The sequence below is a fragment of the Amborella trichopoda genome, chromosome 10 (assembly GCF_054954075.1).
Source record: "Amborella trichopoda isolate Santa Cruz 75 chromosome 10, AtrichopodaSantaCruz75HAP2 v2.0, whole genome shotgun sequence".
NCBI lineage: Eukaryota > Viridiplantae > Streptophyta > Magnoliopsida > Amborellales > Amborellaceae > Amborella > Amborella trichopoda.
In genome coordinates, this window is record NC_142345.1 from 21,791,368 (window position 1) to 21,815,269 (window position 23,902).

The 23,902-nt window shown below is 37.1% G+C and overlaps 1 protein-coding gene across 6 annotated transcripts in view; it reads left to right on the plus strand.

Moving 5' to 3' along the window:
* Window positions 1–23,473, plus strand: part of LOC18428170 (Major facilitator superfamily protein) — a 73,620-nt gene extending 50,147 nt beyond the window's left edge. For 4 of the 6 annotated variants that reach the window (XR_016043002.1, XR_016043001.1, XR_016042999.1 and 1 more), the window contains exons 10-12: window positions 6,961–7,049; window positions 13,144–13,258; window positions 23,123–23,473. Coding sequence is in view for 2 of the 6 variants with exons in the window: in XM_011622852.3 (XP_011621154.1) it covers window positions 6,961–7,049; window positions 13,144–13,258; window positions 23,123–23,320 (402 nt within the window). In the remaining 4 variants the exon portion in view is untranslated. The remainder of the gene's footprint in view (window positions 1–6,960; window positions 7,050–13,143; window positions 13,259–23,122) is intronic. The other 2 variants (XR_016043000.1, XM_020663564.2) reach the window with 1 other exon arrangement.
* Window positions 23,474–23,902: the final 429 nt, after the last annotated feature.

The window sequence follows — 23,902 nt, forward strand, 5'->3', positions numbered from 1 at the left end:
TTGGGTGAGGCATGGAGCTCCAAGGTGAGTGCCAAGGACCATGGTGAAGATGGGGGAACAAGGGTTTAAGCTAGTGTGGCCATGGATTTCTCTCTCTATCTAAGACGAATCTCTCTCTCTCTCTTTCTCTCTGTCAATGGGACATGCCACCTCTCTTTCTCTCTCTAGTTTCACACTTACATTATAACATTGCTTTGTGTTGAATAGTTTGAAGAGTGAGAGATGACCCTTGTTTATAGGCTTTGGGTGAGGCATGGAGCTCCAAGGTGAGTGCCAAGGACCATGGTGAAGATGGGGGAACAAGGGTTTAAGCTAGTGTGGCCATGGATTTCTCTCTCTATCTAAGACGAATCTCTCTCTCTCTCTTTCTCTCTGTCAATGGGGCATGCCACCTCTCTTTCTCTCTCTAGTTTCACACTTACATTATAACATTGCTTTGTGTTGAATAGTTTGAAGAGTGAGAGATGACCCTTGTTTATAGGCTTTGGGTGAAAATGTGTAGAATTTTCTTATAAGGATCATCTAGGGCCCCTGATCTAGGAAATCTATGGGGTGAGAGATGCTTCATCGTAGCCATCTAATCTCTTGTTAGCTATTATGGATCAAGAGCTGGAAATTAACCCCATTATCTCTTGACGAAAATCAACCCGAATTTCCCTCCTATTTTGAACTAAATTTTCCAACCAATGAACGATGCCATGATCAAGGTTAAATCCAGTTAATTAAATTTGAATTTTGCACAAAGACATAATTGCCCATAATGAAAAATTCAAATTAAGAGAGAGAGAGAGAGATCATGTAGACATGGATTTGACCCTATGTAATAATTTTCTCTTCTTAAGTTTGAAATGTGAAATCTAGGAATTCTCTCTCTCTCTCTCTCTCTCTCTCTCTCTCTCTCTCTCTCTCTCTCTCTCTCTCTCTCTCTCTCTCTCTCTCTCTCCAGCACATGGGATTTCGATGTGATGAAGGAGAGCATGTCAAGTGTCATGCACGTGGATATATTATTGCCTTGAAGCCCTAGGATTTAGATCAAAATCTCAAACCCTATGCCCTTTATAGAAGCCATCCCATGTGCACCCCATTTGTTAAGATACCTTTTTATGCCATTTATAAAACAACACATATGTGATCGGTGACGTGTGGGCCACATCAACATATGTGAGATGTGTTGACATCACCTTATTAAGCGGTGGTGGCATGTTTCCAATCACCCCTTACTTTTTGGAGACAGATGATTCTTCGTGAATATTGGGCGGATCATCTTGGATGGTTTCTATTAAAGAGACCTAAGCAATACTTGTCTGGAATCTACAAAAGCATTCAGGCCTCTTGGTAGTAGTTTTTGGCTTCCATAAGGTTTAAAGTAAGTAGAGGAGACATGGTTCTTTTCTGGTTGGACTCATGGATAGGTCACTAGCCCATAAAATCTACTTGGTCTAAAATTTTTTGTGTTGCAAATTCCAATGCCACTGTCTCACAATGCTTGGGATCCACCTTGAACTCTAGTATGGAACACTACTTGCGAAAGACCGGTTATTGACACCAAAGCTTGAAGACTTGTTAGCTCTCTTCAATCCTCTCACACATTTAGCCAAAACGGAACACAACTATGAGCATCCAGTTAATCTCGGTGGACTCCAACTATTCAAGGCTCCATCAAACTAAACTTTGATGATTGCTATGTGGCTTGGGGGCATTTTTTGAGATAGCAATTGCACTTTATTTCCTTCTTCTCTGACCTTCTAAGCAGACTTGACTCCTCCTGGGATGAAGCTAGTAATCCACTTGAAGGGCTGTCTAGGTTTGATTCTAGTTGGGGTGATTTTCTCACGGTAAAAAGAGACAATGCCAACATAATCCATTGTGCCAATGATGGTAACCAGTGTCCCTGGCGCTTGGATCCCGTCTTTGACTGTGTTTTTCATTTTGCAGGCATCTTCAAGTCGGCTTCCATCATATTTGATGAGAGGGATGCATATGGTTTAGCCCAGGAGGGAGCTGCCAGCATGGGCCCTTCAATGATATCCCAACATTTGGTTTTTCGCGTTAGTTTCGTAGTATCTTAGATCTCTACCTTCCTTCCAACCATACTTCCCATCTCTTTGTCACAACCCCATCCCCTCCCTCTCTTTTCTCTCTCCACTTTTCTCCTTCTAACCTTTCTTCCCATCTCTCTCTCTCTCTCTCAACCCTCTCTTTCCTTCGCCCCCTCTCCTTCTAAACATCTATCTTCATACTATCCCCATGTCTCTCAACTAAGACTTTCATGTTCCTGCCTTCCCTTCTTCTTTCACTCTCCTTACTGTTTTGCAGTCTCTCTTTCTTTTTGTTTTCTTTCAGTAAAGCCCTGGGCCCTCTTTCCCAATATTGATCTGAGTCCCGGGTTGTGGGCTTCCACCATCCCTATTTCACCTTCGATTTGTTGGTTGCCTTTTGTCTTACTCTGTGCTCCCGACTTGTGGGATGACCCTCTCCGAAGCCTTTTCTCTCTATTTCTTCACTGCTTGTTAGTTGCTCTCCCTTGCTTCTCCCCTTCATAATATTCATCTCTTCTTTCTGTCTTTCGTGCCCTCCCTCATGCTCTATCCCAAACTTTATTCTTTCATTGTCAAAGCATACTTTCACACGTGAATCATTATTTTTTGGATTTTTCAGACTATGTTTATACTATAACATTTCTTTTTGTGGGCTGCCTTTCTCGCTCTTCTTATGCGAACCTTTTGTCAATATTTATCAATATTTCTCCATTGTCAAAAAAATATCCATCTTTATTTGCCTTATTGAATAGTTGGAAACAATGGGTTCTCCCCTTGACGTAATTACTATTCACAGCTTATAGTTATTGGAATTTCTTTTTCAGTCCATGCACCCTCTCCCACATTAGCCTAAAATTTGAAATTAAAAGTATAAAGTACTTTTTTATTCTCATGGATATTCCCATGTGTAAAAACTGTGCTCTATTCTTTCAGTTATGAACTTTGCTTGGTTAGCATGAAAATATTTATGTATTAATTCTAAAGGTAGATAAAATGCTATGCTTTGTCTAATTTCCTACTCACTGTTGCAGTTCCTAGAATTATGTATGCGTATTTTTCTTCAGTTGTTTATAAGCGCAATCTGGTTATGATATGACATGTATTCGAGCAGCTTTACTAAACTGTACCTTCTTGTCTATTTAAAAATATGAATGTACGGTGAAGTTTGTTCAATTAGGCCCTATTCAGATGGCTGAACTATTCCAACGAGGTCCTTGCATCATTTATAAGTAGGGGAAAAACATTTCTTTTTTTTATGGGGTGAGGAAAGTTTAGCATCATTTTGTTGATACGTGGGGTTACAAATTTCCGTCACCTGTGAATCTAGGAGCGGACTGAGCTGGGCTGTTCTTCACTATGAAATGGTTGAGGAAAACAAAACGCCCCTGTTCCCAAAATATTGTCTGTCCACATATAATAACGTTTTTTCCTTATGTATCAATTGAAGTCAAAAGAATACATTGCATGGTATTATTTTTCTTTGATCTTTTTACAAGATTGCTCTACAAGAGTGTTTCAAAAAGCGCTAAGCGGGTCCCAGGCGGATTGGGGGGTCTAGGCCACCCATCGCTTAGGCGGGCGCCCAGAACCTGGGTGGCCCAGTTGTATCCAAGTAAGGATTCTGCAGTTATTTGAGTATCAGACTATTTGTTATATTCAAATTATACTACATATTAGCATTTAGCACACATTCCATAAGCATAACCATAATCCATAAGTCAGTTCATACTCTATAATCCATATCCAATTAGAACTTAAAATTCGATAGTTCAAATGTTCAATCAAAGTTCAAACTTCAAAGTAACAAAGTTTAATAATTATTCAACAATCAACATTCATTCATCATTAGAAAATCTTGGGTCAGCTACATTGGCATCATATTCATCGGAGTCGACGGAGTTGTCACCTTCCTCGACATATTGCGACTCGTCTTCCTCCGTCTCTTGTGAATCTGCCTCTTCTTCCTCCTCTTCCTCCACCCTTGTTCTTTGTGCATAAGCTCTACTGGCCCTAGGAGGGTCAGCTGAGCTCTTTGAAGCATCCATGATTATGTCCCATGTCAATCCTTCATGCCCCTCGACCTCATCATCATCAACTAATCACTCCATAGCATTGTCCATATTTTTGATCTGATGGGGTCTCTATTATCTCTTTTAACAAATCTGTTCTTCAAGAATCGATTGTACTTGACATAGACAAGGTCATTGAGCTTCTTTGATTCAAGCCTGTTCCTTTTCTTTGTATGAACCTAACAAAATAAAATGAAAGTAAACTAATGAAAATCTAATATCTATGGTTCATGTATTATTTATAAAATTATACAAATTACCCTAATGGCCTTACCCTTTCAAAAGTCCTCCAATTGCGCTCAAAACCGAATGAAGAAGTGGTTAGGTTTAAGATCCGAATGACCAACTTTTGTAAATTTGGAGAACTACGCCCATGTTGGCTCCACCAATGGGCTGTAAAGAAATAGAAAAAATCATAAATAAATAATAGAAATACTTGATTACTTGAACAGTTGAACTTGATGAAGATGAACTTAAGAATATTATTAATATAATAATATTTAATATCTGGATTAATTTTGGTCCTTAGCCTCATCGCTATTGGACTTAATGAGCACTTGCAATTTATCAGCTCATCAGCGCATATAATGTCCTGCATTTCAAGATCAGGGACTAGCACCTCTACACACTTATTAAATACATCCATAATTGTGTCATTTGTTTGTATATCCTTGTCAATATAAAACAAAGCTGGGTTCAAAAAATAACCAGCTGCATGCAATGGCTGATGTAGCTTCTTATCCCACTTATCATCAATAATCTCCCAAACAAGCTTGTAGCGGGTTTCTTCATCATTGAAATTTTGGGCTATCTCTCTTTTGCATCTCTCCATAGCATCATATATATAGCCCATAGAAGGTTTGTCGCTATCATCCATGCAAAGGACTTTGATAAGAGGAAAAAATACCTTAAGAGCGTCCTTCACCCCTCGCCAAAAATCCTTAGAAAGTGTAATATCTCTCACTTTCTTCCCAACCTTGGCCTTAGACCACTTGCATGCTCTCCACTCATCCGAGGTAAACGTTTGCCTCAACTGCAATTTCCTCGAATGTATGCTATCTAGGCATAAGTACCAGGTCGTAAATCTCGTGACCCTAGGCCTCACATTCTCTTTCTTTTTTGTAAAGGTACGCATCATGCTGAGGGTGATATGGTGGCTATAAATGAAAATTGTAACATACTTGGCCTTCTTCACTGCACTTGATATCTCGGTTAAACTGCCAAGAGCCTCAAGCATGAGGTTTATACAATGTGCTACACATGGTGTCCAAAAGATTCTAGGATGAGCTATGCACAACAAATTAGATGCAGCAACATTAGGAGCAGCATTGTTTGTGACAACCTGTACAACAAGATGCTCCCCAACCTCCTTGATTCCCTTCTCTATCACTTGAAATATGTAATGGGCATGAATATGATCAAAGGCATCAATAGACCTCAAAAAAAGTCGCTATTGGACAATTCACAAGCAAATTCATTTGACTTCTTCTCTTCGTATCACTCCAAGCATCAGTCATAAGAGAAACCCCATACTGAGCCCATGCATCTTTCTTAAGTTCTACAACTTCCTTCGTGGCATTCACTGCTTTTTTTTAAAAAGGCTGTGAAAGCTCATATGGGGTTGGGGGTTTCATCCCAAGGCCAAATTGGCCAATTGCCTTTACTGCAGCATAAAAGCTGCTCAAGCGAGCGGTATTCAAAGGAATGCCCGCCTCATAAAACCATATAACCAAATAATACGTAGCTCTATCTCTCTCTTCGTTCTTGATTTTATTTTCAATGGTGGTTTGCTTTTTTGTTTTCTTTCCTGTAATCTCAAGGTCAAGCCGAGGTAAGAAACTATCTATAGGGCCTCTAACCCGAGGCTTCTTAGTCCCAGAACCAGAAGCAATTGCAACTCTTTCCCCTTTCCCCTAATAATGGATTGCTCAACCTCTTGACATCCCTCCCCAATCCTTTCTTCATCACTATCATTGTCATCAAAATTGACTCGAATCCCAGACCTAATCTCTGTTATAGAGATAAATCTCTCATCTTTTTTCATTTTCACCAAGTTCATAAAATTCTTTATTTCCTCTTTAACAACATCATGAGTCTTTTTACATAGGGAAACATCCCCCCTGATACCGACAAGATGTTTCTTGAATCGGTTTATACCCCTTTTTGTATCATTTTCACAAAAATTGTATGTTATGCAATTTTTATCATTAGGATCTGGGTTATAGCCATATTTCAACCAGAATCACCACTCCTATTAGATCCTTAAAAAGACATCTAAAAAATAATGCAAATTACTAAAGCAATAAAAACAATCACTGACTTTGAGTTTGATTGCTCAATCTTCAAATTTCCACCTCAAAGATGTTTCAAAGTACTCATAATCTTCTAAAACACCCCTTGATAACTTTGCAAAACATCAAAAAGTAAATATAATACCAATGGGTGATGTTTTGATCAATTTTGGTTACCTTTGAGTAACCTTTCGATCTTAAAAATTTACCACAATCTATTTTTTTGGTGGTTTTCTCGCTCTAAATTTGGCTCAAACAAGGTTTAGGTTTCAAATGTACCTAAAACCCTAATTTTTTTGGCCTTAAAAACAAAAAGAAATGACGTAAAATGCCCTCACTAATTTTTTTTTTGCCCCTGGGAGGCCGTTTAGGGGGGTTCTGTATCGCCTAGGCGGCTGCCCAGGGATTGACCTCCCAGTTTGGCCTCCTAGGCTTGGGCGATGCGCCAAGGCCTTTCGGACCGCTTAGGCGGCCGTCTAGGCGTTGGGCAGTCCGCTTTTTGAATCACTGCTTGACAAGATAAATACTAAATAGTTCTGATGCTTTGTTTATTTTGTGCAGGCTGTGTCGATGTTTCTTTTGGTTTATGCCATTGAAGGTCCAATAAATGATCAGCTAACTCACAATTTATCTGTGTTGGGTACTCTTATGTATGTCTTCTCCCCTCTCAATGCTGGTGTGTGTTGAATTTTGAACAAATTAGTCTTCTATTTGGTTTCTTTGGTTATTAAATTGAACAAAACACATCCATTATTTATTTCCTTCACCCAAGAGTCTAACATGAATGTTGAACATCACTCTTGGCATGTTTTGGGATGGAATGATCTTGGAAGTCAAAGGTTCTACCAGAGAAACCATGCAAATATTAGTCTAGGAATAAACTCGCTTCTTATTTGTGCATTATAAACGATTTTTTTTTTTCTGAAGACTACATTATGATTTTAATGCTAGACTGCTTACATGTCCATTATATGGGGGTTTTCGTATGTTTCCCACTGTTGCAACTTATACTATCTAAGAAAAGTTAAAACAAAATTCCTATAAATAGTTGCTAGGATTGACTGTGGGATATGCAACTATATTTAGTTCAAATATGGACTGCCTTGGATCTGTGAAACTTCCATGAGGTGAGATATTACCTTGCTGTATCACTTGGGCTGTAAGATGGCACTCGAAAATTAAGTGCAAACTTGGGGACTTACTTGGAGGATTCGTTGCTCATTTTGGTTGCTTGATTTTTTTTATTTATTTTGAACTGGTGACAATATATTAATGCAAAAAATGTGTTTTATGAAACCCACGAGATGTGGGGTACATACTGGGTGCTGAGATCCTTACAACAAAAATTTAATCAAAAGAATCATATAATACACTTCCAGTCTTAAGAGAGGAAGAGATAGAAGATGATGGTATAGGAATAGCGAGGTGAGATTTAGTGAGAGACTATATGGAAGGAGAGGAGATAGATCGAAGAGGAGTCTGATAGGATGCAGAGAGAGTGAGAGAAAGAGAGAGAGAGAGGTGGGGTAGAAGAGAGCAGAGGGTGGAGAGAGTAGAGAGAGGTGGGAGGAAGAGAGAGGAAGACTGTTGCAGGATAAAATTAATCTTAGTTTTAATTTTTAATTCAATTTCTGAGGATGTATATTATTGGATTTAGTTTTCGGATTTGTAAGTTTTTAGGGATTATAAGATTTTTATATGTTTTTTACGATTTACTGGTTACTATTCATGGGTACTATATATGGGAATTGTTCATAGGTTACTGTTCACATGGGTAATTTTTCCATTATGAATTTGTGTTTAAGGTCGAAATTTCTGGTATTTTAATTATTGTATGGACCAGCGTTTTAAAAAACGCCGAGTCGAACCGGACTCGCCCGGTTCGACTCGGAAATAGTGAAAAAGGAACCGGATCGCCAAAAATCGGAAATCGTCCGGTTCTAGAGAGAACCGGACGATTCTGTACAGTGAATCGCCGATTCACTGTACAGGATCGGCGAGTCCGAACAGTGAATCGGCGATTCCGTACGGAATTTTTTTTATTTTTTTTTTATTTTTTTTTTTATTTTTTTTTTTTTTTTTTTTTTTGGTAATCCATGATAGATTTTTTTGTAATACTTGATCGATTTTTTTGTAATCCATGATCGAATTGTTTTTGTTTTTTTGTAATCCATGATCGAATTTTTTGGTTTTTTGTAACCCATAATAGAATTTTTTGTAATCCATGATCGAAATGTTTGTTTTCTTTTCTTGTAATCCATGATCGATTTTTTTGTTTTTTTTTTTTTTTTTGTAACCCATGATAGAATTTTTTGTAATCCATGATCGAATGTTTTGTAATACATGATCGAAATGTTTGTTTTTTTTTTGTAATCCATGATCGAAATGTTTGTTTGTTTTTTTTTAATCCATGATTGAATTTTTTGTTTTTTGCTTTTTTTGTAACCCATGATAGAGTTTTTTGTAATCCATGATTGAATTTTTTGTAATCCATGATCGAACTATTTTTTTCTTTTTTTGTAATCCACGATTGAATTTTTTGTTTTTTTTGTTTGTTTTTTTTTGTAATCCATGATCGAATTTTATGTAATCCATGATCGAACTTTATGTAATCCATGATTGAATTTTTTAAAAATTTGTGATTTTTTTTGTTTAATCCATGATCGAATTTTTTTTTGTAATCCATGATAGAATTTTTTGAAAATTTGTGATTTTTTTTTTAATCCATGATCGATTTTTTTGAAAATTTGTTTTTTTTTTTTTTTAATCTATATTATTCAAAGAGAAAACGAGAGAGATGTTGATTCTGAGGCCACCCTATCCCAGCCATATTATTCACATATCGAGTCCCAACAGCAACAGTGTAGGGATGAGCACGAAATACTGTAAATTAAATGCTGAATGGCGGTTCATGCAGGGAAAGAACATATCAATATTCGCATATTCATTCAAAAACATGAAATTTCTTAATGGAGTACCCTCATTTTTTATTGAATTCCTAAAAACCAATATTTATAATGAATTTTAATAATTTTTTCGAATTTTTTTTAAACTTTATTATGACCGATTCCCGATCCGGATCGCCGATTCGCCGATCCGGATCGGTTTTTTGGAAGCCCGATCCGGGTCACCGATCCGTTTTTTAAACCATTGGTATGGACATTTAAGGTCTTTGAATACATCAGAGGTGGTGGGGCCTTGAGGGTGCCATTCTATGTGATTTTCAAAACTGAAAGAAAAAGAAAAGGTTAAGCTTTTGGATCCCTAGCTTGGGTGAGGAAATTCTAGGTTTCTCCTAGTCATTGCTAGTGTTGTGATTTGTCTTCTTTTTGATTTAGTTGTTCTTTAAATTTCCCTACGATCAATTGGTAGCGGAGCCTAGGTTTTCTTCAACAACAAGGCCAACCAAGTCTAGGGTTTGCTGATTTTCGGCCAAGTTTTGCCTAATCAGATCTTACTGTTATTTGGTGAGTTTTTGTTGATTATCCGTCTAAGTTTGTGATTTCTGCAAACCCATAGTAATGGGAAGGGGCCATGGAAGGAGTTTTTTGTAGATCCACTTCATGATCCTAGAGATGAAAAAATTGAGGAATTTAAAGGGCATGTTCCAGAGCTGATGCAGGAGTTTGTGAGCATCGTTCATGGGCAAGCGGTGATTTTTTTGCTCACGAAGATGTCAAGTACCACCCTTTTCACCTCCGTGCTCTACATGAATAGTCGAGTGAAAAAGAAAGTAATAGAGGACCTAGATGTGGGGAACATCACTTAGGGGTTTTAGATTTAAAGGATGACATTCTTGATTTTGAAGCAGGTTGTATCCAAAATCAACAAGTTGTAGATTTGGACTTGGCACCAATCTTTGATAAGGAGATCTAATATATAATAAGGATCATGATGAAGAAGTTTAAAATGAGGATCTTGCTCGTGAAGAATATGGAAGAGAATGTAGCAGGGGGATTGATCAAAATTATGGCCTTTGAAGATCTTAAGGATATTGAAGAGGTGCGAAGCAGTCAAGAGATTTAGGGCATTATTTTAATTATATTGCTCACATGGGTAAATTGTCATTACAAAATTCGTGTTTAAGTTAGGACTTTTTGGGTCATTTTAATTATAATGGGCATTTACTGTTTTAAATATTGAATTATAACATAAGAAAAGTGGTGGGGCTTTGAGGGGGTTATTCCATGTGATTTTTAGAATTGAAAGCGAAAGAAAAGCATAAAACCCTGGCTTGGGTGAGGAGGAAACGCTAGGTTTTCTCCTAGTTTTGCTAGTGTTTGGTGTGACTCCTTGTTGATTTCATTGTTCTTCAAATGTCCCTACATCAAGGGCTCAAGGGAGGAAGAGGATGGTGGGGAGAGATGAGAGAGGTGGATGGAGAAAACATCAAGTGGGTAAAAATAGAGATGTGCAGCTCTTGAGAGTCGTGGAAGAATAAAAATAAGACTTCGGCAAGAAAGATCACTTGGGTAGGGACGAGTGGTGGGGCTTTGAGGGGGTTATTCCATGTGATTTTTAGAATTGAAAGAAAAAGAAAAACATAGGCCTTTGGAACCCTGGCTTGAGTGTGGAGGAAACGCTAGGTTTCTCCTAGTTTTGCTAGTGTTTGGCATGACTCCTTGTTCTTCAAATGTCCCTACATCAAGGGCTCAAGGGAGAAAGAGGATGGTGGGGAGAGATGAGAGAAGTGGATGGAAATGTTATCAAGTGGGTAAAAATAGAGATGTGCAGCCCTTGAGAGTCGTGGAATAAAAAAAAGACTTCTACAAGAAAGATCGCTTGGGTAGGCATCCACCTACTGGGGCCAACTCAAAAAAACAAAAAAATAGACGACTAGCAACCAAATCTTATAGCTAGATAAAAGTAGTTTCAAGTGCAGCTCCATGTTTTGCCAGTTTTTGCCTCCCGCCAAGTATTAAAGAAGTCAATTTGAAGTGGCTGCATAAATGAGCAATGTGGTTAAAAATATTTCTTAGTCTCCAAGGAAATTACAAACTACTAGATGCTCGTGAAATGACCTTTTTGGAATTAGCTTCTACAATTAAGTTGATGCCTTTATTGGGATAGTATCTCTTGAGAGCCTTGAGAAGGGCATTCGCTTCTGCACTGTTGGAATTACCAAAACCAATTTGGGTAGGAAAAGAGTTAAGGATAGTACTCTTTGAGTTTTTCAAGACTAGAAATAGTTATTTATGTAATGGTTAATCAATATATTTGTAAACTACGATTGGCTTCTGAACAATCATTTTTGTTCTTAGTTCCGCCCACAAGGGGACTAATAATAAAGGCATGTTGAAAATCTATAGGGTTAGCTCGGTTACTTTCAAATGCATAGTCAACAAATCTAAATGATCTAGCCTTTCCTTGTAGAATATTTACTTTGATTCTAAAGGAGCCCCAACACAATGGATTCAGTGTCCATATGTATCTATTTGGAAATTTGCACCTAGTATGCAGGCTGAACTTTATATTATTCGATCCATAAATGTATGCTTGTTGAAAATTTGTTTTGTAATATGATATATGCATAAATAACATGCATGGATAAGGGAACGTTCTAGATAGAGGTTGTTAGGGTGGCCGGTGCCACAATGTGACATCCAGAGTTCTATTCGCACCAGGTGCCAAGTTAACATTAAAAAAAGAAAAAAAGAGATGCATGAATACAATAAAGGAAAATTAATGTAAATATCCCGTTATTTTTGTAGTATTAAAAAATGTCCCGCAATTTTTAAAACTTAAGCCCATGCTCCTTTTTCTTGGTTTTTCCCCCCCCCCCAAAATGCCTTTAAAAGTAGTCTTGAACTGTCTTCTTTTTTATTTTGGATTGGTTCTCGGTTTAGAACTCCTCGATCTTATCCATTGTTTTGGTTAAAATTGTGTTTTAGAACTTGGAGTTCTAAGCATCATTTTTTGTTAAAATTTTTGTTTGGAACTTCAAGTTCTGAACTGTTTTATTGTAGAATTGCGGTTCAGAAGGTGGAGTTCTAAATCACTTTTTTGGTTTAAATTCCAGTTCGAAACTTGAAGGTCTGAACAAAGGTACTTATACTGATTCAGAACTTCAAGTTCCGAACAATGTAGCCTCACAAAGTTTGGAACTCCAAGTTCTTTGTCAAGAACCAAGCTAGAAAAAGAAAGAAGCCGGTTCAGTGCTAGGAGTTCTGATCCGACGGCATTTTAGGGAAAAAGGTAAAAAATCGAAAAAATTGGCATGGGTATAGGTTTCAAATATCATGGGAATTTTTTTACTACTACTTCTTTTTGAACAAGTATTGATACCAACAAAATGACATGATATTTATGTTAATTTCCCTATGATAAACATCTTGTGCCTCTTTTAAGCTAAAAAATTTATCCCTATTCGAAATTAATTTGCATGCCATTAGATAAGCAACTATTCTTGCATTCAATCAATGAAATACATCATAGCATTATATTGCAAAATTACATTCAGTTTAGCAAAATAATTCGTTTTATTGGTTTTTCTTGATGTGACTTAGTTGAAATAAACTTTTTAGTAGGTTACTAAAAATATGCATGTTTTGGATGTTCTTTTTCTTGAGCGTACTTTCTCGATGTGGTATGCATTGTGGATGATATATCCACTTTTGTATTGCACAATATGCATACCTCCCTAACTGCATACCTATTAATTTTTGCCTTAACAATTTGGAAGGTTTTTTTAGTTTACAAAGATTGCAGAGGAATGACTAAGCACTTCTCCATTTTGTGTTTTAGATATGTCTTCACATTTTCTATTGGAGCCGGACCAGTTACTGGTCTTATCATTCCAGAGCTTAGCAGCACCAGGACTCGTGCAAAAACAATGGCATTCAGTTTTGTTGTTCATTGGGTATGTCTTGAATCATAGTTTTTCAAACAAAATTATTATCACAAAATTTACTGCTCATGCAAAACCAGATCAATTTAACTGGAAAATGTTTCATTTAAATGTGCTCTTAACATCAAAGGTGTTTAAAATTGTATTCTGCATGATTATATCATAATTCATATGTATATATATATATTTATTTATTTAGTATATATATATATATCTATGTGTGTGTGTGTGTGTGTGATGTAGACTTATTGTGAATGAGTTTCCAGTGACAATAGGTCTACATCAAGGGCTAGCATTGAGCATGTACCTTTTTGTCTTAGTTATGGACAACTTAACTAGATATCGTGGTGCATGTTGTTTATAGATGACATAGTTTTGATTGATGAGACCTAAAATGGTGTCAACACAAAATTAGAACTTTGGAGGAATGCTCTAGAATCCAACGGTTTTAAATTAGCTGGATTAAGGTAGAGTATATGAAATGCAAGTTTAGTAATAATAGGGGTAGAGACAAGGAAGTAGTTAAGATTGACGGCCAGGAAGTACAAAAAAGATTGCACTTTCGATATCTTGTATCGATAATCCAGGAAATAGAGAGATTGAGGAAGATGTCGCACACAAAATTAAAGTTGGGCGGGTGAAGTGGAGATGTGCAACTGGACTTTTATGTGATCGCCACATACCAATGAAGTTGAAGGGCAAGTTCTATAGGACAGTCGTGAGACCGGCTTTGCTTTATAGGGCGGAATATTGGGCGGACAAAAACGTATATGCCTATAGAATGAGTGTAGCGGAGATGAGGATGTTGAGATGGATGAGTGGCAAGTCAAGAAGGGATATAATTCAAAATGAATCCATTCGGAAAAATTTAGGTGTGGCATCGATAGGCGATAAGTTAAGAGAGAGTAGACTTAGGTGAGCTGGCCATGTGTGGCGCCGACCAAGTACAACACATGTTAGGAGGTGTGAGTTAGTTCAAGTAGAAGGGCTGAAAAGGGCAAAGGGTAGGCCCAAAAAGCCACGGTTGGAAGTAAGTCGAAAAGATATGGGAGCTTACGGCCTCACTGAGGGCATGACCTTTAATAGAGCAGAATGGTGGACCAGGATTCATATGTCCGCTCCCAATTAATTGGGAAAAGGGTATGATGATGAAGTGTGTGTGTGTGTGTATGTGTGTGTGTGTTTGTGCGTGCGTGAATGCATGTGTGTGCGTGTATGTGTGAGTGAGCATGTGACAGTTTAAATTTACTTTGGAAATTGATATAAAGGAAATACAATCTTTCTGCGAGCATACCAAAACATTCTAGAAGGTTCCCAAGTATTGGATCTCCCTTCTTTCTTATACGAGTTGATATGAAATAATTGAGCAGGAGATCAAAATTCACCATATTTCTCTTATTTGTTGATTCAATTAGATTTAGAAAACCTTGTTAGTGTATGCTTTTACGAATTTGTCCACAACTCGACATCGAGATTCTTAAGTGCTGTAATATTTGTTGGAAAGGAGGCTGTAAAGTGGCCGTCGCTCCTTTGTTGTCAAATGTGTTTTGTGATTTAAGTTTCCGTCTTGAGTGCCATTTTTCATCTAGATTATTTGATAACTTTGATCTTGTAAACTACAAATTTTGCAGCTATGTATCTATCTTCAATTTTCTCTCTCACATAGTGGCAATGAATGAAAGTTTGCCCGCATAGGTTTCTAGGCAGCCTAGGGGCCTTTTTGACCCGAATAGGGCCAAGTTGGTGCCGTATTTGGTTTGGTACTAGGGCACCTGCCTAGGCAGCCCTCTTAGGTGAACCACCCAGGCCACCTAACTAGTCCTATGGAGCACTTAGTCGCATTGTCCAAGTGCGCCAAGTGTTCAGTTCCAGGTGCTTCTCTTTCTCATAGATATACTCTCTCTCTCTTTCTCTCTCTCTCCACACATACAAGCAGAAGAAATAGAATGAAATGACCTCCAAGTGTTTGATGCAACCCCCCCTTCCTCATTGATCCATATACTCTCTCTTTGCATACAAGAAGAAGATGACCTCCAAGTCTCCAATACGAGGCTTTTCTCTCTTACACACACATGAACTGACCGATATGTTCTCTCCTCTTTGTTTCTCTACATATAAGAAGAAGGAAACAAAGACGGCTTCCAAGTGTTTGGTGCAAAGCCTCTCTCTCTCACACACACATATAAACGGACCCCTATGCTCTCTCTACATGTAACAATAAGAAAAAGACGACCTCCAAGATTTTGGGGCTCTCTCTTTCTTTCATGCACCCGCATGGACTCATGCGATTTCTCTTTCCATAAGGAAAAGGAAAGAAATAAGAAGACCCCAAGTGTTCAATGCAGCCCCCCCTCTCTCTCTCTCTCTACATATAACAAGAAGAGAAAATGAAAATGACCTTCAAGAGGTCAATGCAAGGCCCCCCTGACACACAAATAGGTGCCTATGCTCTCTCTCTCTCTCTCTCTCTCTCTCTATCTATCTACATGTAACAAACCACCCCACCCCCCGCATCCCACCCCCCACTAAAAAAATCCCCACCCCCCACTAAAAAGATCCCCTACTTTCGGGCTGCCAAGGTATCTGCGCAGTTGCCTGTGGCCGCATAGGTTCCTAGCTCCCTGGGTAGCCAAATCTGTCTTCTTGAACACTACAAAGTGTTGATTTATTTGAGTGTGTTTGGTGCTTCCATGAAACACAGGGTTCATGGAATAGCTGTGGCACTTTGATTATCATAGTATAAAATGCAACTGTACAATTTGAGACCAAGAACCATAGCCAGACCTCTTGTCCATGTGACTTCTGAAGTGGTTATGGTCATTGCCCTGTACTCTACTTCCGTACTATAGCCTACTAATACCTCTTTCTTCTACTACACCAAGATACAAAGTTGCTTCCCATGAAGGCATAATAAATTATAAGTGGTCTCTTGGTGTTAGGATTTCCATTGTAGTCGGCATCTAAAATGGCTACAAGACTTAAAGGCTCCTTAGGATTATGTTTTAACTAAAGCAACCCATCATTCGCAGTGTCCCTTATATACCGTAGTATCCTCTTAATAGCCTCTTAAGTGATCTCCTCTTAGACTATGCTTAAACTGACTAACCTGATTAACTGCATAATATCAAGCCTCATGAAAGTGCAGCGCACCAATTATGCTTTGGTACTCTTCTAGGTTTAATTGACTTCTCCAAGATTTTCGTCATCCGTTATTTCTTATGCAAAAGTGCAAGTTTGAGGGTCTGGTTCTGCTTCTATAATCTTCATCCTTTTTATAAGATACAACACATACTTGTGCTGCACAAATATTAGTGTGTACTCTTTTCTTTCAGCTTTTATGCAAAATAAATATTTTAGATTTCCCAAATCCTCATTGGAAATTCCTTAAAGAGCAGTAATTTAATTTGGCTCACATTTTCCAATGAGTTGGCCTTGAGTATAATGTCATTTGCATTAAGTAATAAATTGGTGATATCCCTTCCTTTATGCTGAATGAACAAGTACTTGTCCATTGGGCTTCTTTGAAATCCATATTCCCTTATCACCTTATAGTATTTTCGAACCAAGGTTGTGATGCCCACGTTCACCCATATATTACCTGCTTTCAAACCAAGGTTGTGACTATGAAGAATGCAAATGACTTGGGTGGAATGCAAAGCAAGAGTATAGGGAGGACCGTCGGTGAACAAATGACTTGGGAACTAATGCAAAGAATAGGTAGAACCGCAGGAGAACTAATGCAAAAGAGGAAAGATGATGTTTTAGCCTTAAAGAAAGAGACACGACAATGGAGTGTTGTAAAAAAAAAAAAGGTCTCACAGTAGTGGAGCATTGTGAAGAGGGTTTAATAAAAATAATGGATAATGATGGTTTAAAAAAAAATAAAATAAAGCAAAACGTGTAGAGGGATGAAGGAATATGGAAGAGAAACAATGTTAAGTAGAAGGACCATGGGTTAAGGCAGAAAGTACAGTGAGTAAAGTTTTCTCGTTGAAGCACTGGGAGAAAGAGAATGTTTCTGCTTGCTTTGATACCATAAAGAATTTTCGAGAAGGAATGGAACTTTTGAAAAAAAATAAGACTTGTGCCTCCACGCCATTGTGGTGGTTCTTTCATTTTATATATAATAATGATACAATGGTAAAAGAATACAATTCATATACAATTTACATTGTCAGCAGTTTCCTAAATGTTACAAATGCAATAATACTTTCCTATTTTGTGTTTGCATGATTTCCTTAAAAGGATGAGAGAGGTGTTTGCATGATTTCCTTAAAAGGAGTTGTCAATATTTCCATCCTGTGGCTGTTCCAGAAAGTAGGAGTGCTGAATTTTATTTCTATTAGTGAGGAGTGATAACCCCCATCCATTTCTTTATTGGTGTGTGACTCCACAAAAGCCTTGGCTTCGCTTGGTGTGATCTTATCCAAAACTAGGGCCTCTTTTTTTGGTGAGAGATCACAAATACTAGGTTTAAAGCCTGAATCTCTGCTCCTTTTTGCACTCCTTCAATCCTCCCAAGTACGTCCATCCTCTCTCTTCTTCTTCAATCCATGCTCTTATACTTCTTTTAGGGTCTCCGAAATAAGGGATTAATGAAAGGGTAGTGGGGACTAAATTAGCTGCTCTCTGATATGAGAATTTGAACAGGCCGTCAAAAATGGTACCTTGAAATGTCTCAAATTAAATAATATTTGAAGAGTCCTGGATATGAAAGTTTCTGGTTATATCTATATATAGTCAAACTACTACCATACCTTTCATCCATAAATTCTTGTAGAGTTAACAAAGAAAAAATGTTCAGGACTGAAGAAAGTGAATCTTCTTGCCACCCTTCATGCAAGTTTAGGTGATCTTCGACTAGGATTCAATTATTTTATTAATACGCTGTGTAGTTCTCATGATAAGGAGATAAGGAAAAAAAACTTGCTATTTATGAGAAATCCAAAGGGCCCGATAAGGGCCACGTCGCATATCCTAAGGCTTTTATGCATTTCTAAAATTGTCATTTAGTGTGTATCTCAATTGTTCATGAAAATCAGAAAGCTCAAAATGATTGATTATAAAATTGCTGGTAACCAAGAATATCTATATTAACTGCAATTTTTTTTTTAATTGTGTGACTTGAAGAAAATCTATGAAAATTCTACTCTAGTTTTATGTATTTACCATTATACTATGATTTTCTTAAATTAACCAAATTTTCCAGTGCTTGTATTTCTATCATTTGAACATCATACTCCTTTAGTATATAATCTAGTGTTTTTTTCTCCATTAGTATGACCGTATGTATGTATATTTTTGATAGTTCAAAAGTAAGATTTGAACTTGGGACCTTCTGTTGCAATTTGGACACTTGAGCCCCAACACTCTATGTATGCTAAAAATATACAAAGAGACCATTTACTTTTAGTACAAGGATGTCACAATCACTCTTGTCCATCAGATTTTAAATTGAATAGTTGTAAGCATATTATTGACTAACTAAAAGTTCTAAAAAAAAAAAGAAAATTCTTTAACTTCATGAACATTCCAAGCCATCAAATTTGACATCTAAAGGCTAGGTGTGATTGTGACTTCCTTGTAACAATGATAAACAGTTTTGTAGTATACAATCCTTTATATATATATATATATATGGGAAATGATCTAATGCAACTTTTGTATAGTAGTATAATGCAACCACACCTCTAGAAAACCATATTTTTGGCATTTGTATGACCCCAAAATTTGCACACACATTCTCTTCATCCTCATAATCAATCCTATGAAAAAAAAAATTCAATTTGCACTCTAGCTATGGTCAAAATTAGTACCCATCCAACAATGAATCTCGACCATCCATTTGGTGAATTTCAAGATTTAGGCCTTAACAAATTCAAAATCACTTATTTCTTTTTTAGTATTATTAATCTAATGATGATAACACTATATAAAAATTTAGGGAATAAAAAAATCCTTTTGAGGCCTATATCTAACCATCTCAATAAAATGGACGCCTTATATTAATTAGGCTAGAATGAAAGCTTTCTAGAGCATTTTTTCAAAATTGTCTTGTTTATGATTGTTCTTCAGATTGAAAAGAGTGTACATTTAAAAATTCGTGAAAAACAAATGTCTCTAACATGGTTTTTGAAGATGGTTGCATTATACTGCTATACAACCATTGCATGAAATGATTCCCCTATATATATATTTATATATATGGGAAAAGTTTATATAGAGCCAAGGCTCTAAACCATCAAATTGGAGCCTACCTCAAAAATTTCACTAGAAGAGGTTGTTTTGATACCCAAATATCCTCAAATCGATCATCTCGACATCAAGATGGATGGACATGAGAAAAAAATGGATTTCAAGTTTTGGAAATAATGTATTTTGTAACGCATTTTTTGACCGTCAATTTTCAAGATTTTCAAGTTTTCATAAATTTGTCGATCTACACTATTTTTGAAGCCCAACGACCCAAATTGAATATGGGAAAATCCAATGGTCACGTTCGCATTTCGTATTTGAATATTAACTTTTTCTACAAATCTAAATCACTTGAAATTTGGATCGTCTATTCTTAAAAAATAAGCAAATCTAATAAAAATATCAAAAAAATAATTCCCCAAAACTAAATGGATAAGAATATCCCTAAAAACCTTTAGGGGTATTTTGATCAATTTAATTTTTTGCAAATAATGTTTTTCAGTTTTCTATTTGGTGCGTCTTGATGAGAAGAATGGAGGCCCCAAGTTTCATATTATTTGGAATTAAAGAAAAACAATCAAAATTTAAATATGAAATGTTGTCGTATCAGTCGGATCGGCCCATATTGAATCTAAGTTGTTGGGCGTTTACTGTAGCTGCTAGCCAGCGGGATCACCATATATATATATATAAGGGAGTGGATTCAGTACGCCCACTAGCTGACCGCTGCAATAAACGCCAATGGCTCAGATTGAATCTAAGTCGATTTGAAGGTCACAACCTCCTTTCGTGCTTGAATTTTAATTTTTTTTCTATAAATCCAAATCACTTGAAATGTTAAGTGTATGTTTTTCTCATCAAGGCGCACCTAATAAAAATATAAAAAAAAAAATCCACAAAAACAAAAGTGACCAAAATACCCCCAAAACTTTATAGGGGTATTTTGATCAATTTTTTCATATAATTTTTTTTTTTATATTTTTTGAAGATTCACCTAATTTTTATGTACACACGCTCCAAATTTCAGATCATTTCGATTTGTAGAAAAAAAATTAAAATTCAAACACTACTGGACATCCAGGATCGTTGGATCGGCCCAGATACAATCTGAACAATTGACGTTTAATGTAGCTGTGCGCCATTGGGCTGACAGGATCTTTTTCCTATATGTATATGTGTATATATATATGGGAAAAGTTTATATAGAGACGAGGCTCTAAACAATCAAATTTGAGCCTACCTCAAAACTTTCACTAGAAGAGGTTGTTTTGATGCTCAAATATCTTCAAATTGATCATCTCGACATCAAGATGCATGGATATGAGAAAAAAATGGATTTCAATGTATTTTGTAGCGCATTTTTGGAACGCCAATTTTCAATATTTTCAAGTGTTCATAGATCTATCAGTTTACGCTATTTTTGAAGCTTTAAACTTTATAAATAAATATAAAAAGATATTTTAAGGCTATCAAAAATATTTCCAGTATTGAAATCACATTTCGTGAGACTATTTAAAGGTAGGCTCTAATTTGATTGTTTAGAGCCTAAGCTACATACAAACCGCACCCTATATATATATATATATATAGGGTGCGGTTTGTATATAGCAAAGGCGCAGAAGACCTCTGTAGAAAACGCTTTTGATTCTGATTCTCTTCTTTCCCTCCCATTCCTCTTTTCACGTCATCTCTTCGGATAAAAACATAATCTGATTGATTGTATTCTTTGCGGAAAGCTTATGGAATGAAAATTTATATAAAGATCAATGATCCATCATGTATGGAGGGATATGCAGGGAGCAGGCAGCGAGAATCGAACCCGTATCGTTAGCTTGGAAGGCTAGGGGCTATAGCCGAGGATGAGGAAAGGATGCGGAATGCCCCATTGCGTGCGAGTGAGAGGAATGCCAACGACGAAGATGGCGAGGGAGAAAATAAACGGTGAATATAAGAAGAGCGAAATCCATTTTAAATTTCACTAAAATATACGAAACCCTTTCGCTGAAATTGACGACCTGCCAGTTTGCAGCTCTCCCTTCCCCGTGACAGAGGCTCTCACTCTCTCTCTTTTGTTGCTCTCTCTCCCCCACTGCTCTCTCTCTTCTCCCAGCAACAACTCGCCATTTCGCCCAACCTTCTTTCTCACCATTTCGCCCAAATATCCTTGGTAGCAGAGAACAACACCAACCCTCTCTCTCACCATTTTTCGCAAATGTACTTCGTAGCAGAAAATAGCACCAACCTTCTCTCTCACCATTTCGCCCAAATATGTCTGGTAGCAGAAAGCAACATGATCTAAGTGTTCGTCCAACACTCTCACTCTCTCTTCATTTCGTCGAACCCTCTATCTATCTCATCATTTTCCTTCAACTAGCTCCATTTCACCCAACCCTCCCTCTATTTCGCCCAACCCTCTCTCCATTTCGCCCAGCCCTCTCTCTTATATCACCATTTTCCTTCAATGGGACCCATATGTATTTTTTTCAGCAGCTCGCTCTCTCTCTCCTGACAGCATCATAGCCCTCACTTGCTCTCCATTTCTTAGCACAGGATCAGGTATGGAACCTAATACCCCAAAATCTTGGTTTGCCTTCATTTGCCTACAGAAACCTACATGCATCTCTCTCTCTATCTAACCAGTAACAGTCGCCATTTTCCCATATTCTCTCTATCTCGGTAGGGATCCCCTTCCCTCTCAATCTCTTCTTTCTCTCTCGGCAGCTCTGTTGTCTCTCTCTCTTCCTTCCCTGTTCTCTGTGCTCTCTCTCTTGATCTCGTCCTCTCTCTTTCTCGGTAGAGATCACTCTTTTCATCTACTCGCCTCTCTCTTTATCTCATTAGGAATTAGTGAGCTTTCTTGATCCATCTGGAAGCAAACCAATGTTTCTCTGAATTAAGAAAGCACTGGCGCCCCCATCTCTCTCTCTCTCTGACCATCATAGCAAAGGGAATTTTCACTGTTTTTATATTCGCCGTTTAATTTCTCCCTCACCATCTTTGTCGTTGGCGTTCCTCTCACCTGTAAGCGATGGGGAGTTTCTCATCCTTTCCATATATATATAACAGCTACAGTAAACGTCCAACTGCCCATATTAAACCTGGGCCTTTCTAAGGGTCCCGACTGCATTTCGTATTTGATTTTGAATTTTTTTTTTTTAACAAATCCAATTCATTTGAAATTTTGAGTGCTACTCTTGAAAAATAAGTGAAGGATACCAAGCATAATCGAGGGCTATAATTGGTTATAAGTAATTCAAGAATTGATACAGGTGGTAGTACAGAGTTTTTGGTACTATTGTGATTTATTTATTTATTTATGCTGAACTCGATATGAATATGTTGAGCCCAATTGGATGCCATCTTTCCTGCGGAGGCACTCATGCAGTCCCCTGATCTTTTTATATGCAATGATTGATATTTTTGGGACATTACTATTTAAAGCCTCCAAAATCTTTTAGTTCCATCCTTAGATTCAGTTTCTTCTCTTAAAACCATTATAAATTGAGTATTTAGGTTCTCTGTACCAGATGATAGCCTAGAAGATTGAGCGTGATTCAATTTCAGTCTGCTAAGTAGTTTCAGGGATTTCTATTCTGTGCATTATGACATTTGTAGGCTTTTCACTTGTTTCATAAATTCTGTTTACTTCCTTGAAGTCTCCTGCAATTTTGTGTTACTCAGGTATGCAATTTCATAGTGGGGTTGTTATTCCTTGACTTGGTGGAGAAATTTGGAATTGGTTCCATCTATGCAAGCTTTGGTGCTGTTTCCCTGTTGTCAGCCATGTTTGCAAAATATTTTATTATCGAGACAAAAGGGCGATCACTTGAGGAAATAGAACTCTTTCTGAACCCAAACTCATTACCCAAAGATCATTGATTCTTTTAAATCCTGGAGCCGCATTAGAGGCTTGTTATGGAACTAAGCCTTTGTATATATTTTCAATTGTCCTTATTGCAATTTTTGAGTATCTTCAAGAATAATTGGTTCTTTGAAACTATCGAAAATTCAATAATTGATGTCTGGTTCAAATTTTTCCATAGCTTTTATAATTAACATTGCTAGAGATGATTCACATTGCGATGATTCGCCTTTCAAAATTGTTTCACATATCAGGCCTATAAACTTTTAAGTGATTTAAATATTTCAAGTTGACAACCCAGAGCTTAGTGCTTCGTAATGGAAAGTTTCACTTGTTTGGATGTAGACATTAGAATTTAACTTGAAATTTGTCGTCGTTGTTACATACGAGATTACTAAGCTGTCCTGGTGTCCGCCTAAATCTGGATTTTTTTTTTGAATTTTTTTGCCTAAATCTCGTGCTTTAGTGTCTCTCTTGCCTGAGTTCTACCGGACCCCAATACAGGACAAAAAAAAAACGAAAAAAAGAAAGAAAAGGAAATGAGGAAAAATCAGAATAAACTTAAAAAGTAAAACTACATCAGAAAATGTATATCATGA